The sequence below is a fragment of the Littorina saxatilis genome, linkage group LG6, assembly GCF_037325665.1.
Source record: "Littorina saxatilis isolate snail1 linkage group LG6, US_GU_Lsax_2.0, whole genome shotgun sequence".
In the NCBI taxonomy this organism is placed as follows: domain Eukaryota; kingdom Metazoa; phylum Mollusca; class Gastropoda; order Littorinimorpha; family Littorinidae; genus Littorina; species Littorina saxatilis.
This window is the reverse complement of record NC_090250.1, coordinates 26251477-26265576: the sequence shown is the minus strand read 5'-3', so window position 1 is coordinate 26265576 and position 14100 is coordinate 26251477. Positions and strand designations below refer to the sequence as shown.

At 43.6% G+C, this 14100-nt stretch overlaps 3 protein-coding genes across 5 annotated transcripts in view; 1 reads left to right on the top strand and 2 right to left on the bottom strand.

The window, feature by feature from the left end:
* LOC138968860 (uncharacterized) overlaps positions 1–14100 on the top strand; it is a 510049-nt gene that overhangs the window by 410401 nt on the left and 85548 nt on the right. The window lies entirely within an intron of this gene.
* LOC138967964 (uncharacterized) overlaps positions 1–14100 on the bottom strand; it is a 52548-nt gene that overhangs the window by 32597 nt on the left and 5851 nt on the right. The window contains exons 3-4 of the mRNA XM_070340525.1: positions 2207–2277; positions 751–937 (exon numbers count right to left, since the gene is read on the bottom strand). Of these exons, the coding sequence (XP_070196626.1) occupies positions 751–937; positions 2207–2277 (258 nt within the window). The remainder of the gene's footprint in view (positions 1–750; positions 938–2206; positions 2278–14100) is intronic.
* The window catches only part of LOC138968852 (uncharacterized), a 147025-nt gene continuing 139962 nt past the window's right edge, over positions 7038–14100 (bottom strand). For 2 of the 3 annotated variants that reach the window (XM_070341514.1, XM_070341515.1), the window contains one exon: positions 7038–14100. This exon is cut by the window's right edge and continues 443 nt beyond it. In XM_070341514.1, the coding sequence (XP_070197615.1) occupies positions 8776–13275 (4500 nt within the window). In that variant the 5' untranslated portion in view covers positions 13276–14100 and the 3' untranslated portion in view covers positions 7038–8775. The other variant, XR_011456301.1, reaches the window with a different exon arrangement.

Below are 14100 nucleotides of genomic sequence, written 5' to 3'. Positions count from 1 at the left end.
CACACACACACACACACACACACACACACACACACACACACACACACACACACACACACACACACACACACACACACACGTGCAAAGCACACACAAAAAAAAAAAATTCCAATCGACCGAACCCACTTTGTTTTTCATCGTGTCATAGCCCTTATTCAAACATATTTCGTCTTTAGGCCTCAGAGCCAGTGCGGCAGAAACGTCATCACCTTACTCCTCCGGTCGCTAATCCAACATATTATGTTCTTGGCCATGGAGCTAGATCGACATACAGAAACCCCCTCACCCCACTCCTCCGGTCGCTAATCCAACATATTATGTTCTTGGCCATGGAGCTAGATCGACATACAGAAAACCCCTCACCCCACTCCTCCGGTCGCTAATCCAACATATTATGTTCTTGGCCATGGAGCTAGATCGACATACAGAAACCCCCTCACCCCACTCCTCCGGTCGCTAATCCAACATATTATGTTCTTGGCCATGGAGCTAGATCGACATACAGAAACCCCCTCACCCCACTCCTCCGGTCGCTAATCCAACATATTATGTTCTTGGCCATGGAGCTAGATCGACATACAGAAACCCCCTCACCCCACTCCTCCGGTCGCTAATCCAACATATTATGTTCTTGGCCATGGAGCTAGATCGACATACAGAAACCCCCTCACCCCACTCCTTCGGTAGCTAATCCAACATGTTTTGTTGTCTAGCCCCGGGATCTAGATGGACATACAGAAAGCACCTCACCTCACTCTTGTAGTCCCGTTTGAACTCAGCCACGTCAAAGGTGAGCTGCACGAGCTCCCTGCGTTCGTTGGGCACGAAGGTGACGAAGGCGCGGGGAGCTTTGCGCTTCTGCTGGATGATGCTCTTGGCGATCAGGTTGTCGATCAGCGCGAACCACGGCTCCTTGCGCACACCGGCCGACAGGATACTGCAACAAGGACGGCAGGTTAGGACGATACATAAGGACGATAGATAAGGACGGTAGCAAAGGATTGAAGATACAGATAAGAGATAAGGACGATCCTTGCATTTGCGCACACTAGTGGACAGGATTCTGCAGCAAGGACGAAAGATAAAGACGATAGATAGGGACGATAGATAAGGACAATAGAAAAGGACGAGAAATGAAGACGAGAAATAATGGCACAATCCTTCCCGAATAAACAAATTGGACGTACGTAATCCCCCCCCCCCCCACCAAAAAAACAACAACAAAACTTTAAAAAAAACACATTAAAAAAAAAACCAAAAAAACAACAACAACATAAACAACAACACAACAACCACCTTTCCCGACAAAAAAAGTTCAGCTCAGCCAAGTTCAGTTCAAACAATACCACGTGACCTCCGCTTGGATACATAACAACACATCAAAACCCTGACAGCTTCTTGTGCAAAGTGCGAATCATTTGATGAATTTATTTCACACAAAGCAACTAGCCTCCATTTATTTTTTAATTGATCAACAGATTCCCATTCCACAGGAAGCAGCGAGGGTGTTAGTGGTCTTATCCCGTCTAAGTGGAGGTGTGGTCTTATCCCGTCTAAGTGGAGGTGTGGTCTTATCCCGTGTAAGTGGAGGTGTGGTCTTATCCCGTGTAAGTGGAGGTGTGGTCTTATCCCGTCTAAGTGGAGGTGTGGTCTTATCCCGTGTAAGTGGAGGTGTGGTCTTATCCCGTCTAAGTGGAGGTGTGGTCTTATCCCGTCTAAGTGGAGGTGTGGTCTTATCCCGTCCAAGTGGAGGTGTGGTCTTATCCCGTCCAAGTGGAGGTGTGGTCTTATCCCGTGTAAGTGGAGGTGTGGTCTTATCCCGTGTAAGTGGAGGTGTGGTCTTATCCCGTGTAAAAGCCTGGCCGGATCAGAGATAGTGAGCCGAGCTATTTGAACGGCAAGGGCTACGCCTTTAAGGACGAGACGGTGATGAACGTGTAACTGGTATCACAGGTAACAACAAGAACAAGAACAACAACAACAACAACAACAACAACAGCAGCAGCAGCATCAACAACAACATCAACACCAATGACACCAACACCAACAACAACAACAACAACAGCAGCAGCAGCAGCAACAACAACAACAACAACAACAACAACAACAACAACAACAACAACAGCAACAACAGCAGCAGCAACAGCAGCAGTAGCAGTAGCAGCAGTAGCAGCAGAAACAACAACAACAACAGCAGTTGACTCACTCTTTGCAGATGTGGCAGACTTGGATAAGCAGCAGGACAGCCCGGGCCATACGTCGGAACTTGACGATAGGCTGAAACCATCGCAAAGCACACTGCATCGTAGTGGTGTAGTATTACAGACTATACGGGAGAAACAACGGCGTGTAAAACCCAGGAACGCAGAATCTGGTAGTGGAAGATTGTTTAAACACAGGGACACGCAGACAGACATACAGACAGACAGACAGACAGGAGAACAGACAGACAGGAGAACAGACAGACAGGCAAACAGACAAACAGGCAGACAGACAGACAGACAGACAGACAGACAGACAGATAGACAGACAGACAGACACAGACAGATAAATAGACCAAGACAGACAGATAGGACAGACAGATAGAATGAAAAAGAGTAGGAAAGAGAGAATGAAAAGAAGGAAGAAGAAAGATCATCCTCTTCCTCATCACACCACCACCACCATCCTCAGACAGCAGCAGCGTCATGGGGCTAGCTAATACCCATGTAAGTCGTGATAAAACAGCGCAGTGAACCATATAAACCTTCAAAGTCAGTCGTGATAAAACAGCGCAGTAAACCATATAAACCTTCAAAGTCAGTCGTGATAAAACAGCACAGTCAACCATATAAACATTCAAAGTCAGTCGTGATAAAACAGCACAGTAAACCATATAAACCTTCAAAGTCAGTCGTGATAAAACAGCGCAGTAAACCATATAAACCTTCAAAGTCAGTCGTGATAAAACAGCACAGTAATCCATATAAACATTCAAAGTCAGTCGTGATAAAACAGCGCAGTAATCCATATAAACATTCAAAGTCAGTCGTGATAAAACAGCACAGTAAACCATATAAACATTCAAAGTCAGTCGTGATAAAACAGCACAGTAATCCATATAAACATTCACAGTCAGTCGTGATAAAACAGCACAGTAAACCGTATAAACATTCCAAGTCAGTCTTGATAAAATAGCACAGTAATCCATATAAACATTCACAGTCAGTCGTGATAAAACAGCACAGTAAACCATATAAACCTTCAAAGTCAGTCGTGATAAAACAGCACAGTAATCCATATAAACATTCAAAGTCAGTCGTGATAAAACAGCACAGTAAACCATATAAACCTTCAAAGTCAGTCGTGATAAAACAGCGCAGTAAACCATATAAACCTTCAAAGTCAGTCGTGATAAAACAGCACAGTAAACCATATAAACATTCAAAGTCAGTCGTGATAAAACAGCGCAGTAATCCATATAAACATTCAAAGTCAGTCGTGATAAAACAGCACAGTAAACCATATAAACATTCAAAGTCAGTCGTGATAAAACAGCACAGTAATCCATATAAACATTCACAGTCAGTCGTGATAAAACAGCACAGTAAACCATATAAACATTCAAAGTCAGTCGGGATAAAACAGCACAGTAAACCATATAAACCTTCACAGTCAGTCGTGATAAAACAGCACAGTAAACCATATAAACCTTCACAGTCAGTCGTGATAAAACAGCACAGTAATCCATATAAACATTCACAGTCAGTCGTGATAAAACAGCACAGTAAACCATATAAACCTTCACAGTCAGTCGTGATAAAACAGCACAGTAAACCATATAAACCTTCACAGTCAGTCGTGATAAAACAGCACAGTAAACCATATAAACCTTCACAGTCAGTCGTGATAAAACAGCACAGTAAACCATATAAACCTTCACAGTCAGTCGTGATAAAACAGCACAGTAAACCATATAAACCTTCAAAGTCAATCGTGATAAAACAGCACAGTAAACCATATAAACCTTCAGAGAAAGATAATGAAACGTAAACAATATGTATGTACATTTCTTGAGCATGGTGTAAAGCAAGGCGATTCGGTGTCCTCTAGAACAGGAGTCAGGCACAGCCGTGGCACGATGGCCTTTCTCGCCTCCACCTCTCCCACCACTAAATCAGACGACGTTGTCCAGTCGTTCAGCGAAATGGGAGGCAGAGAAGGCACGCTGTCGAACACACTGATGTTGATATGTCCGGTAGAGATTGGCCGAATCTCGAATTGCGCAGGGGTACTGTCCTCGGGTATGGGAACGAGCAAGAGAGAAAATCCACCGTGTCTTTTGTGGCCTAAACGAACTCTCTTTGGAGGCGAGGAAAGATCGTAGTGGTGGAATTCTGCGCTGTTTGGGTTAGTTTCTTGTACGGATGACACCCCCAACAGCGGCGGCAGTTCCAGAGGCGGAACTAATGGCGAGGGCCCGGGAGGGGTCTGATTGGTTGAATTTGGCAGAAACTTAGCATGGCAATTGGTAGAATTTGGCTGACATTTTGCATGACAACTGGTAGAGCTTGCTTGACATTTTGAGTGACACGTCGTTCCGGAATCTGTGTTAGCGGAAGAATTGCAGGGGCAGTCATAGTTGTTCTGTAGATTGTTTGTTGAACACATTCCTTGTGATTGAGATATTGGCGGCAACCCACATGGCCGGTCTTTGGGTTCGGCGGTGGCACTGGCTGGCATGCAGATCGCCACACTTTAAGTTAATCACAAACACTAGGGGTATACACGTGTTGTGTCAGTAGAGAATCTCCGTAACACATAAGTCTCTGACGGTCGCTGCGGTTCTTATATCAGAGACGCCGGGTGCTTCGTGTTTTGTTCTCCCTAAAGGTATATCACTTCACAATGCAATAATGATACAATGACACAATGCTCCAGCGATTATTTGTGAAAACACTGTCACATGTCAGACGAAGAAGACGCTGCGACCAACTGGCGTAAATATACTTAATAGGTTCCCTCAGCTTACTCAGTGTAAGCCTACTTGTTCCTGGCACAAAAGACAAGTCGACAGGAACAACCAGTCAGCAAAAAGCTTTACTTTTCTCTCCGTGTTTGATTGAATCTAGTCGACATGGCAGAACACCTCAGGGTTTGACGATATATTCCATAAAAAGCGACACATAAACAACAGCACCAGCAGCATGGCACAATCAACAAACACTGGGCAGGAACAGTCATCAAAGATGTTCGCCCTTCTTTTCGTTTCTGGGTTGTTTTATTTTACACACGCTGTGCACAGTTTACAATGCACTCAATAAATGCGTTGCATAAAGAACAGATTGGCACCAAACACACACTTTAGGCCATGCACAATTCTAAAACTGCGCAAGACAGGGGCGGGGATATAGCTCAGTTGGTAGCGCGCTGGATTTGTATTCAGTTGGCCGCTGTCCGCGTGAGTTCGATCCCAGGTTCGGCGGAAATTTATTTCACAGAGTCAACTTTGTGTGCAGACTCTCTTCGGTGTCCGAACCTCCCCCCGTGTACACTACATTGGGTGTGCACGTTAAAGATCCCACGATTGACAAAAGGGTCTTTCTTGGCAAAATTGCTTAGGCAGAGTTAATAATTGTCTACCTATACCCGTGTGACTTGGAATAATAGGCCGTGAAAGGTAAATATGCGCCGAAATGGCTGCAATCTACTGGCTGTATAAAATTTCATCTCACACGGCATCACTGCAGAGCGCCTAGAACTGTACCCACGGAATATGCGCGATATAAGACTCATTGATTGATTGAAATGTTTTTGGCAGTGTAAGTTATTTGTTTTCCAAGTCTTGGCAGCTGAAACGAAGAGTAATCCAGAAGTCTTAGCCGTGATTTAAAAACAATCAATCTTGCACAAGAGGTTTATTGGATGGCCGATGAGACCGCCAGCAATGCCGGGCTAATATGAGATTAAACCCCGCTAGATGTAAATCAAGCAGAAAATCTCAAAGACAGCTACGTTAGATGTGGCTCTGATATTGCGATTGGGTAGCTGTCAAGTTGTCTCCACGAGAGGGGGTAATATTTGTTACTGAGGCGTTTGAATTGACGTTTTTATTGCGCGTTAGAGTCAAAATGGTCTTGTCTGCTGGTTAAGGCTTCTTTTGATGGAAATGAGAAGTGTCGAAGGAAGTGACTATTAAAGTATTTTGCGTCTAAGTGCTGAGGGCGTAGGAACTATGGGGTTCAATCAGGTATGGCGTTTTCTGTTGATTAAGGTTTCCTTTGATTGAAACGATAACTGTCGAAGGAAGTGACTACAATTAATAGTGTATTGCGTCGAAGTGCTGAGGGCGTAGGAACTGTGGGGTTCAGGTCTGGCGTGGCCAGACTTTCATTTTTTCTTAGCAAGAAAACGAATACAGACCTGTCAATGACGCGTTTGGTTCTATATTGCTTGTGGAGTCCAAAATGGTTCATGTTGCTTGTGAAATTAAGCTTTGTTTGAAATGAGAAGAGGTCGGAAGTGACTATAACAGTGCATTGTGTGTAAGTGCAGAGGTCTGGGGTTCAGGTGTAGCCTGGCCATGCTTTGTGTTTTTTCCTCAGTGGCAAGAAAGGGAATATCTGTTGCGTTAATAGTGTGCGTGTCGTGCCCAACTGGTATTGTGTGTTGAATAAAGGTTTGCATTACGTGAGAATCAGTTTAAAATGATAATGTTGGTCTATTGTGTCTTAGTGCAAGGACGTTAGAAGCCAGATATTGCCTGGCAACAATCTCCCCCCCCCCCCTCCCCGGATTAATTCCGGGAACATTACAGGTGCCATCTGATCTGAGCTGTAACCTGTTAAGCAATGGTGTGGTAGATGTGTGTGTGTGTGTGTGTGTGTGTGCGTGCGTGCGTGCGTGCGTGCGTGTGTGTGTGTTTGTGTGTTTGTGTGTGTTTGTATGTGTGTGTCTCTCTCTCTCTCTCTCTCTCTCTCTCTCTCTTTCTCTCTCTCTCTTATATTATATAATATATTCTTGCTTATCTATTACTCGATGATTGTAAGAGATTTGAAATAAAGAAGATCCGTAGTTATCCTTATTAATCTCCTTCCAGATTCTTTATATGTGCACACACACACACACAGTCAATCATCTGACTCCCGCTCAGAAGTTTAGGAAAGCAGAGAGAAGATTAGAAGAATTTGTAGTCTTTCACCAACTCATTCTTTCCAAACAATAGCCAATGGTTTAATTAGAACATACAAATTGGTTTGTTTCTGACATAGCAAATATCAACTCATTCCTCAAATTCTCAAATACTTTCTTGCTTACAATAATCAATTCATGACCTTTTGAAACTCATTCATTCATTGTCCACGACCTTGTGAAACTCACTCATTCATTGTCAACGTCATAACATATTTACAAGGACAAGAAAGCAAATAAACAAAACATAACTTTTACGTTATGTAGAGGTGACGATGTAGCTAGCCTTCAACCTTACGGCCTCCATCGCACCCTCGCCACACTGGCACCACCCCGCACAAGTCAGACTGGGGCGGCCTGTTACAAAATATAACACCCTACTGTAACAACTAACAATATTCAAAAACACACCAACCGAGCACAAGAAAATTATACAATTCCGAAATTATTCAAGTACACAAGTCATGTCCGCGCATACAAAAGAAATGTTCAAGTTCACACAAAACTAGCAAAGTACCTCATCTTCCAATATGGCGGCACCCATACAAAAGTCCAAGTCATCCCGGCAATGTTTCCCGGTTCCAAGGTTGACATCAAGATCAAATGTTTTCTTGCAAAGTTGACATCAAAAGCAAGAGCAGGTTTCTCATCCGAGAGCCCAGGTCGAATGACTTTCAATTGTCAGGCAGTTTACAATCACAACTCACAAAATCAGGCGGTTGCGATTATAACGTGAACAACTCGCACAGTTGTAAATTCACGTGCCGCGAACCCAGTTTGACCGTCCGTAGCTAACCATGGAATTTTACTGAACTGTTAAAAGTTTCCACTCTCAAAGTTAAACCACTCCTGACAACCTCTTTGTATTACAAAAAGCACTAGTTATATCCCTTCAACTATAAACACCATAACCGCCATTCATTACATCACCCCTTTCCCCGATTAAAAAAAAATGTGAACCCAAAATGAACATTTTTTTTTCAAAAACTGTACAAGTATAAGTATTCCAGTAACAAGAAAAAATTTTAAATACATAAAAAAATACATAAATAGATTAATAAATAATCAAAGCATAAGGAAAACATTTATTAAATACTCTGTCCGTTCCCAAAGAGTGCAATCAGTTTACAACCAAAAGACAGTGCCATCCACCAAAAAAGTGACGAAAGCCACGAGGCTGTCCTTAAACATGAGCAACAATGGCAAGCATAATAAACCACATTTACGCCGCCGTGTAGATAATCACCCACTGTGTTAATCCACAATAGTTATACTCATGGACATTCAGCAATTTTCGCCTATTACTGAATGCAATAACATTGACGTTCTTGGTACCAAAGATCGCCAACAAAGTTTGAGTAGCCCCCGCTAAACTCAATACAGTAAACCTCGACTACAACACAAAATGGTACTAGCATCAAAAATATCCAAACAAATTTTTCCAGCCAGATTAAATAAATAATCACAATGTGACAAAAAAAACAAGAACAAAATTAAATTAGTTCTTAATACATACACAGCATATCAACACTCACAGCACAAAAAGTATTGTCCTTGTTGATTGCAGAAAGTCTTTTCACTGTCCTTTCAACCATCATGTTCCATTCACTTCGTCAAGCGTGACAACACATCAGCCTCAAAATTCCTGACTCCAGGAATTGGCACTACTGTGAATGAATACTCTTGGAGAGACAGAGCCCATCGCAACAGTCGGCCGTTGGCAGTTTTGGACTGTCGTAAGTACGTCAACGGTCTGTGATCAGTCTCAACAAAGAAATGTGAGCCAAACAAGTAGCGATGGAATTTGTCAACTGCCCACACCAACGCTAGGCACTCTCTCTCCACAGTAGAGTATCTGGTTTCTCTTTCCAGCAGTTTTCTGCTGGCATACAGAACTGGATGAAGGACGTCGTCATCATCAGGCTGCATCAGGGCTGCTCCAATCCCCGTGGAGGATGCATCCGACCGCACTGTGAACGGCCTGGAAAAGTCTGGCAATCTCACCAGTGGTTCAGACGACAATATTTCTTTGACCCTGTCAAAAGCCATCTGACACTCTTTTGACCAACGAACTTTGTTTGGTTGGTTCTTCTTTGTGAGTTCTACCAGGGGGGACACAATAGACGCGAAGCTTGGGACATAGCGCCTATAGAAACTGATGAGCCCTACCAATGACCGGACTTGTTTCTTTGTGGTTGGGACAGAGACATTCAAGATTTTGGACACTTTGGAGGGAACTGGACGCATGCTACCCTCCCCAACTATGTGACCCAAAAACTCAATAGAGTCAAACCCTGCCTCTACTTTCGACGGTCTCACAGTCAACCCATGTTTTCCCAGTTCTGTCAACAGTCCGTCAAGTGCCTCTAGATGCTCACACCAGTCTTCTGTGGCTACAAGTACGTCATCAAAGAAATGAACAGATTTGAACCTATCCAGATCCAACATCTTCATCATCCTCGCGAAAGTACTTGGTGCTGTACTCATTCCGAACGGCATCTTCTTGAACTGATATAGACCTTGAGGGGTACGAAAAGCCGTTTTTGCTCGATCAGACTCTGCCATCGGAATTTGCCAATAGCCCTTAGCCAGATCAATCTTCGTGAAATGCTGCCTGCCCTGCAATGAAGCAAACAGAACTTCCGGATCCGGTATTGGCTCAGCGTCAAACTCCGTAATCTTATTGAGGTGTCTGAAATCGATGCAAAAACGAGTACTTCCGTCCTTCTTCTTGACTAGAACAATAGGAGACGAGAACGGAGAAATAGACGGCTCTATTACGTCTAGATCTAACATCTTCTTCACTTCTTCTTCAACCACCTTCTGAGACTCAAATGGTAACGGATACTGTTTCACATTGACCACAGCACCTTCAGGAATCCTCACCACATGCTGCACTAGGTCACAAGTACCAGGCAAATCCGTCATTTTGTCCTGATGCTTCTGAAACACCGCCTGCACTTTTTGTTTTGCCTGCATAGACAAGTCAGGACTATAGACCACATCATCTACATTCTCAGTCTGAACTGTAGGAACTGACTGTAGTTTGACTTTCTGAATGTCTACCTCCTCTACTGCACTGGACCCACTGATCACTCCCAATGAGGCAACAACTGGGTTCTGACCAACATCTTCATTCCTAGACACATACTCCCTGAGCAAGTTGACATGGTACACTTTCTCGATCCCAGGTGAAATTTCTACAACGTAATCACATTGATTCAGTCTTTTGATCACCTGAAATGGACCTCGCCAGCGTAGTATCATTTTGTTCTTCTCAGTTGGAAGTAAGACTAAGACTTTCTTTCCAGCGAGTATCGTTCTTGGCTTCTGAGATCTGTATGATCTGTTCTTCTTTGATACATTCTGAACAGCCTTCTGTGCTCTACTAACACTGTCAGCCAAGACCTCTTTCAAATCCTGCACATACTGTGACACTGGAACCTGCTGATTCTCCCGACTGCTATCGGTCCACGCATGATACAGCAGTTCCGACGGTCCTTTTGGGTTTCTACCGTACAGAAGTTCAAAAGGTGAGTACCCTGTAGACTCCTGTGGGATTTCTCTGTATGCGAACAACGCAAAAGGCAAATATCTATCCCAATCCTTAGGTCTATCTGCCATCAACTTCTTCACCATGGATTTCAAAGTTCCATTGAACCTTTCACAGAGACCATTCGTCTGGGGATGATAAGGAGTCGTGTGCAACTGCGATACCGATATCAATCTCATCACCTCTCGCATGACATCAGATGTGAATTGTGTACCTAGATCTGAGAGAACCTCATCTGGTAAACCCGTCCGGGTGAAAATGCCCAACAAAGCTTCCGCTACTGCTTCTGTGGTCGTTGATTTCAAGGGTACTGCTTCCGGATAGCGTGTCGCAACATCCACCAACACCAAAGCGTACTGATGACCACGAGCTGACACTGGTTTAATCGGTCCAATCAGATCAATGCAAACTCGGGAAAATGGGACTTCTATCACAGGCAGTGGTTGCAAAGGTGCCGAAGGAACTCTACCTTTGGGAAAGGTTTTCTGACAGATATCACATGATCTGCAGTAATCCTTGATCGACTGCCGATAACCAGGCCAAAAGAAGAATGCGGACACCCTTTTGAACGTACTGTTCGCGCCTAAATGACCACCAAACAAACCGTCATGGGCAGTGATCAAAACAGACTCGCGCAAGCGTTCAGGAACAACTAGCTGCCAAACCACTTCATCGTTGACCTTGGAGTAGTACTTTCGATATAACAACTGGTCCCTCACAACAAACGACACCACACAACCAGACGACTCTTCCGATTTTCCTTGGCCAACTTTCTCGAACAGATCATGCAACGTTTTGTCATCCCTTTGCATTTTGGACAGTTTCTCAGCATTGATATCAAGTTGGGGAACTTTAGCGGTCAACAGCGGTCTAAAAGGACGTTCTTCTCTAGCTTTTTGACCTCTTGTCTGGACTGCGCTAGTAACCTCGACACATCCAAATGTACATCCCTGTATTCTTCCCAAAATGACGTCACATACTGGATTGTCGATCACACATGCCTCAACACTTCCAGAAAAGTATGGTGTATCCAGACTCACAATCGCAATGGGCAACCGAACCAAATCCCCACTGAACTGTCTACACACCTGTACCTTCCCAGTAAACTGATCATCTCTCACTAGGGACTTCCTGACCCCAACCGTGGAACACCCACTATCCAACATGACCGTGACCTCACTACCATTTAAGGTACCTTCACATGTCTGAATAGACTCGGGAAGTTCATCACTACCTGAAAATCCTACTGACGCCACAGACTGCTCGTCTTCACTACAGCTGGACTCCTCAACAGTGACAACGGATACTGAAGCAGTATGCATTTTTTTGGGACAATCTGCCAACTTGTGCGAAGTATCTTGACACCACCAACACTTCCTCTGATAGTTCTGACCACCTCTACCTCTACCAGCTTGACTAGCACCTCTGCCACCCTTATTATCAGGAGAGCTTTGTTCTGTCGGTGGGTTTGTGTCAGCCTGACTATTCTTCTTAGAAAACCTGTGACCACCTCGACCACCTGACCCTGAATGACCTCCTCTCCCACTTGGAATACCGACATTAGCCAACAGAGGATCACTAGAACCTTTTGCTGCTAGGTTTTGACTAGGATGTGCTTCCCTGTATCTTTCAGCTGCGTCTATCATGGTTTGAGCAGTAGTATGCTTGTCTTCTTTCAGAAAAGTAACCAGAGACGACGCACAACTAGACAGAATCTGCTCTCTGAGCACCAAGTCACAGAGCAAAGCGAAATCTGTGCCAACTCCAGCCATATCTGTCCATCTAGTAAAAAATCTTCTCATGCGGGAGAAAAAGACATGCATGGTTTCACCAGATTCAGGTTTGCATGAGCGAAACTGCGTTCTGAAACCCTCTTCAGTACATTTGAATCTCTTCAACAAATGCGCTGACAGTTTGGCATAGTCATTAGTATCTTCTACTGGTAACTCTTGAAAATAATTCAGAGCACGACCTCTGAGTAGAGTAGGCAAAATCAAAGCCTTCTCATCATTTGACCACTTCAAGCTAGCTGCGTGCTTATCGAAGCGATACAGATAACTCTCAATGTCATCTGATTTATCATCAAAATAGGGAATCTTGGGACGATTGGCCAATTTATTCCTGCTTGCTTTTTCAACCAACTCGTCTGCTCGCAACTTTGCCTCCCTGTTCGCCTTTTCTTCTTCAATATCGAGACGACGATTTTCAATCTTAGCTTGTTCAGCTAACTCTCTCTCTTTAATCTTAGCTTGTTCAGCTAACTCTCTCTCTTTAAGCTCACGTGCAGCAGCGAGTTCTTTTTCTTGACGAAGATTTTCAATCTTAGCTTGTTCAGCTAACTCTCTCTCTTTAAGCTCACGTGCAGCAGCGAGTTCTTTTTCTTGAAGAGCAATATCATTTTCTCTTTTCAACAAAGCTTCTCTTCTTGCTGCTCTTTCCTCACGCAAACTATCTTCCACATACTTGTTCAGTGATGCACCATCCTTTCCTAAGGCTTCACCCTCCACCTTAAACTGCGCTATCAAAGCTTGAACCTCTTCTTGAGATGCCATCGTGAACAAACCGCTATCACTTAAGCAAACTATGACTATCCACTACATAGAATGCTAGAGGGCAACACCAAGACTTAGCTTTGACTAACGTGAACACAATAGTCCACTAAACTTTAGAATTTACCTGACTTCCTCAAGTACAGTACTAAAGCGACACAGTCTAGGAAACCGATCAGCTGAACTACAAGGGGAAATAATCAATACATTTTAAACTAGGCTCCGCTCAAAAACTTGGCCTAGAAACTAGACATACTCCCATTCCCATACACTTATGAATCAAGGCATTGCTGACCCACAATTATTTACAAACGGTGTACACGTAAAAGGGAAAAATGATGTGTCATGTATTATTCACTTGTAGGTAAAACTAACCTACAGGGCGCTTCATGTAAAGTAGGGGGAAAAAAGAACCTACTCACAAGCAAGAACCAACACTCAGAGAGACAAATTATTCTCAAAAATATATAGAATGTTAACTTGAGTGTCAGATAAGCAAATGACAAATGACTCACTCCTGTCCAAAATATGTCGTTCAGTCAGGCACAGGATGCATCCGTCCACAGACCAAGGAGCTCCCTTTACAGGCAGATGACAAGGATGTCCATCCTCCAGACTGCATGCATCAGCATCTGCGCAAAACCAAACAACACTTCAGCACTACAAGTCAATAATATAAAATAAGCCTAACTGCACTCAAGGGAACGCACAAAAAAAAAATTAATCTTCAAAAATTTTCCAATTAATACAACCGCAAGCTCGCCAATGTAAGAGATTTGAAATAAAGAAGATCCGTAGTTATCCTTATTAATCTCCTTCCAGATTCTT